Source organism: Mytilus edulis, chromosome 1 (assembly GCF_963676685.1).
Source record: "Mytilus edulis chromosome 1, xbMytEdul2.2, whole genome shotgun sequence".
NCBI classification, from domain to species: Eukaryota; Metazoa; Mollusca; class Bivalvia; order Mytilida; family Mytilidae; genus Mytilus; species Mytilus edulis.
This window is the reverse complement of record NC_092344.1, coordinates 4,989,637-4,994,437: the sequence shown is the minus strand read 5'-3', so window position 1 is coordinate 4,994,437 and position 4,801 is coordinate 4,989,637. Positions and strand designations below refer to the sequence as shown.

Genomic DNA, 4,801 nt, shown 5'->3' with positions numbered 1-4,801 from the left:
TCACTTATGTAGATATTGTCCATTTTATCTCCGATACAAACAGGAAAATGCAAGACATGACAATACTGGAGGACAGCAAGGCTCCAAGGACCAGGATAACAGAAACTCACAAAGTATCAACCAGGGAAACTTCAGTTCCCCGTTGGCTCGTTAGACCGGGAACCAGTGGGAAATTTACGGTCACAGGAATTAAGTCACAATATTAGGATAGGACAAATGGGAAATACATGTGGTATTTGGGATAACGGATTTTATACAAAAGGATACCTACAAAACTTACCTTTGACAATATTAATAGACAATGGATCAACCTCCTCTATATTAAATTATAAAATTTACAGACAGTTAGCTGATGTACTGAAAAACGCAATACTAGAACCAAGCACATATAAACTTTTTGATGTAAATGGCAATCCTTTATGCTCATACGGGACACTTAAACAAAAACTCACTTTAGGGACAGCGGATTTTAACACAGAATTTCTGGTCTGTGATATCAAACAAGATGCGATCTTGGGGCAGGATTTTCTATTGGATCATATAGACAAAATTGATTATAAGAGACAGATATTATCTACAAAGGATACAGATATACGTTGCTGGATAGGAGGAGAAGCAAATGCAATATGTAGAGTCATTGTAAAGGAGACAGTCACTTTGCCGGGAAAATCTAAAATGCTCATTCCAGTAATAATAGAAATGCAGAACACTTAGGACCACTGGGATACGTTGATAAAACTCAGAAAAAGGAAACAGAACATAACATTACTAGGGGAATTTTAGATCCACACCAGGAAGACATTAGGGTACAATTAATTAACTTTCGGGAAGAACCAATTACTGTACATGCTAAGGAACAGATAGGTGTATGTGAGTCGTACTACGAAATGCCAGAGGTAGGAGTATGCAATTACATTGGAACAGAAGGGACCAGTTCAGACAAGCTACCATCACATATTGAGGACCTATTTAACAGAAGTATTGTACATTTACAGAAAAAAGAAAAGCAATACCTGAAGGAACTTCTTCAGTCATACTCAGACGTTTTTGCAAAATCAGCGGATGATTTAGGGAGGACTAATAGAGTACAACATAGGATAAATACAGGAACTGCACATCCGATAAGACAAACACATAGGAGGCTTCCATAATGAAAAAGGGAATATGCTCAAAACTCACACTTAAATGGAAAGGACCATTTATAATTGACAAAAGAATAGAAAATGTTACTTACCGAGTAAAGAGAAGCTTGATGCAGCCGTCGACTGTATATCATGTGGATCGTTTAGCACTGTATCAAGGGAGGAATGTACCATCGTGGGCAAGCAGATTTCGAAGAATGATGGATTTAGAGGAAGCAAATAACGACCAGCAATTGGATAAGCCAGTTGGCTAAATGTTGGAGGAATATTAAAGGTCCTCAGCATTCTGTACCTGTTCATACTTTTATTTTTGGATATACTGCAGTATATATTTTTATGACAGATCTGTCGGAGAGCGATTTGGGGGTGGTCCGGCCAACCACTAGTCAAATCATTGAGATATAGGATAGGGATCCTGACTGACTAAGGAGGAGCCTAGTAGTCGAGTTTATTTTGGGATATGAACAGTTATAGATATTTTTGGAGTTACGTTGGTGTTATTTGCATGGTTTGATTTGAGTTTACTTGCCTACGGATGCTGGCCTTCCATGAACACAATTATAGAACGGGACGGGGGGAGGATTTTAACTTATTGTATAAACAATACAGGGAATTAATGGTAGTATTCCTTGTATTTCAGAATGAGTTCAGTGGTATCAACAAAATGCTGGTTATGCCCGGAAACCTATGAAAAGAAAAAGGACCTGAAGAGCCATGCCATCTCCGAGCATTCGGTGTGCAGAGTTGTTTGTCCATGGTGTGTAGATAGTGAGAGGACGTTTGGCAGGATGTCGGAGCTCACCAAGCACAGTAAGAGAAAACACAATGATCTCACCATAGACCTCCTGGAGGGTGATTTCTTTACAGAGCCAAATGGATTTTGGTTAGCCAAGCGGCCAGATGATTATGTTAGAATTATAAAGCCTTCAGAATGGACGAGCACCATTGCCATCAGGACCAGGGCAGCACTGTTGGGATGGGTGGAAGCCACCAAGAAGGAGGGATCAGACAAACATAAGAAGTCATGGGAAGAAGGATGGAAGAAAGCACTGGGTCATTCTGTTACAAGTGAGCAGCCCACCAGCTCCCGGAAACGGAAATACAGTCCATCCAGACCTCTAGTGGACCTCCCTGAACTAGCAGTAGCCAGGATTGACCTATCATCTAAGGGGAACATAGGCTTTCTTAGAATGAAGGAGTCGTCAGCAGAAATATGGTTCAAGGTGGAAATGGTTCATTGGGTCATGGAGGACTCCAGGGCAAAGGACAATTTGGTTAGGAGAATGGGAATTGCAAAGACAGACCATGAGCCACCACAAAGTTTTGGAACAGAACTTAAGTTGTCTGAATCAAAGCACACCTTGAATCAGGTAACCAAGGCGTTGGGAATTGGTGAGAGACATGTCAGGAAGCTCTTTAGGGGAAAGGTGACATTTGAGGCTAAGTCCCGGAAGAAGGCAGAGGAAACAACCAGGGAAGAAACTAGTAAATCCGATATTGGAGAAGAGCCAGAATATGAGATAATGGACTCAATTGGAGAGGTAGACGACCTAGAAATTATCACAGAAGAAAAGGAACAACCAGAAAAAGCTAAGACCATCACAACCAACCAGGAACAACCAGAAAAAGCTAAGACCATCTCAACAACCCAGGAACCATCAGAAAAAGTTGCAGATGTCCTACCAACAGCAGAAAAGAAAAAACCAAGCAAGCCAGTACCAATTCAAGACAGCCCTCTTAAGAAACTAGACAACAAAGAGAATGATACATATTTACCAATGCTGAGTGAGGACGAGGAGGAAGAGGAGGAGGAAGACAAGGCAACATCAGAGAGGTCAGATAAACGAATCATAATGGTGAGCCATAAGGAAGTGTTTGATATTGACACTGACGAAGAAGAAACTACCAATATATCACTTAGGGAGAGGGCGGAGAAGCTATTAAAGGCAGGAGGGATGCCCCTATTTCCACCAGGGAGGAGACAATGGGCCGGAGAAAGGATGCAGGTGTCGAGTAAACCAACACCAATGTTCTGGCCGCCCAAGGAATGGAGGAAATTGACAGCGGATCAGAAGCTGACAGCTTGGAGGTTCGCTGCCATGACCTTGGCAAGGGAGCATGGAGTCGACACGGTCAAGGAAGAGAGAGACGTACTTGACAAGTATGCCATGCTTGCCTTGCCAGGTACTGCGTTACCTAATCAACCTGGAGAAGACTTGATTATAAAGGCTCGTTTGGCCAATTACCACTTGTTGAAGGATATCTGTCTTGGTAAACTAGAAGGAATTGAAGCTTTGGAATTAATAGATATGCTGGAAGCCGCAACCCGATCAAAACCACAAAATGACTTAGTTAAATTATTATGTAATGTACCTCTGAGATTGTCAGAAGATGTTAAGAAGGATAAATCGCATTAACTGTATATAGTTAGGCAGCTTACCACACAAATCATGCAAATGGTGATACAAGCATGAAACTTTGTAAACACATGCCTTTAGGTGTTTGTAATCATATTAGGGGGGTAGCCACGAAAAAAAATCATCCGATCATGGCGGCCATCTTGTATTTTTGAAATGACGTCTTCACAGCGAAAAGACATTATATTTATGGTCAGTTTTAGTTGTATTGTATCCAAAATGTTTCAAAATTGAGTAAATCATTGTTTTATAAGATAAGGTATCACTTTCGGTAAATTATCGGTCGATAACCAACTTCTGGTTTTATGAATATCCCGAATGTGACTGTTTTATAACCAGAAAAATGTCAGTTGTTATATTCCACAAATCTTTGACTAATCTTCGATTGCTACATTCGGTTCGATAGGTTATAGGCCAATAGAGGGCGAAATTTTATTCTAGTAAACCTTTTTTGAGAGTGTGTGTTCTCATTGTTATAAGACGTGGCTCGGTACTTGTCTATCCGAAGTTCATATTTTTAGTTACGGAGGTTTTTTTTGCAATTCTGATCGGATACTGATTTGAAGGAGTTCTGTCCTTATTATAAACACAATTCTATAATGATAATGTTGTTAATACATAAAATAACATAGTTAGAAATGTAATCTTGAATTTTATACAATTTCTAGAATTTTACCTGTGAGGTTTCTCTATGAAGCGTATTTTTTTTCAGACACACCCTCCTCGTGCACTTCTCTAAATGTTGATAAGTTTCACTCGGTTCTTGTTTGCTGTTGCGTTTATTTATTGCTCAGATAATATTTGCGTTATAGTTCTATAAGTTCATTGTTGATTACTTTTGTTAACATAATAGTTACTAAGTCTTTGAAATGGCGGAAAGAGTTCGCTTATCAGCTTCTTCAGCAGATAGTTGGGAAACTGATTGGACTAAATGTTGTTTGTGCCAGGAGGTCACAACAGACCTACTAAAATCGTCAGACGAAGGATATACAATGTTAGGCAAAAATATTCCTCTCTTTCATGAATTAAATGCCCTCCCTATCCCTCTTGATATTCGGCGATTAAACCACGGAGAGGGTATTGAAAGCACAATGAAAAAAGAAAATGCCAAGTACCATAATTTGTGTAGGATAAAGTTCAATAACACTAAACTTGAGAGAGCCCAGAAACGCAATATGTCACCGATACCATCTGGAAGTTCTAGTGATTGTACGTCTCCTAAACTTTTTAGGTGTACTCCTC

At 39.8% G+C, this 4,801-nt stretch overlaps 1 protein-coding gene across 1 annotated transcript; it reads left to right on the top strand.

The window, feature by feature from the left end:
- Nucleotides 1-216: 216 nt before the first annotated feature.
- On the top strand, nucleotides 217-714 carry LOC139506536 (retroviral-like aspartic protease 1). The gene has a single exon (XM_071295487.1). The coding sequence runs from the start codon at nucleotides 217-219 to the stop codon at nucleotides 712-714; it is 498 nt and encodes a 165-aa protein (XP_071151588.1).
- Nucleotides 715-4,801: the final 4,087 nt, after the last annotated feature.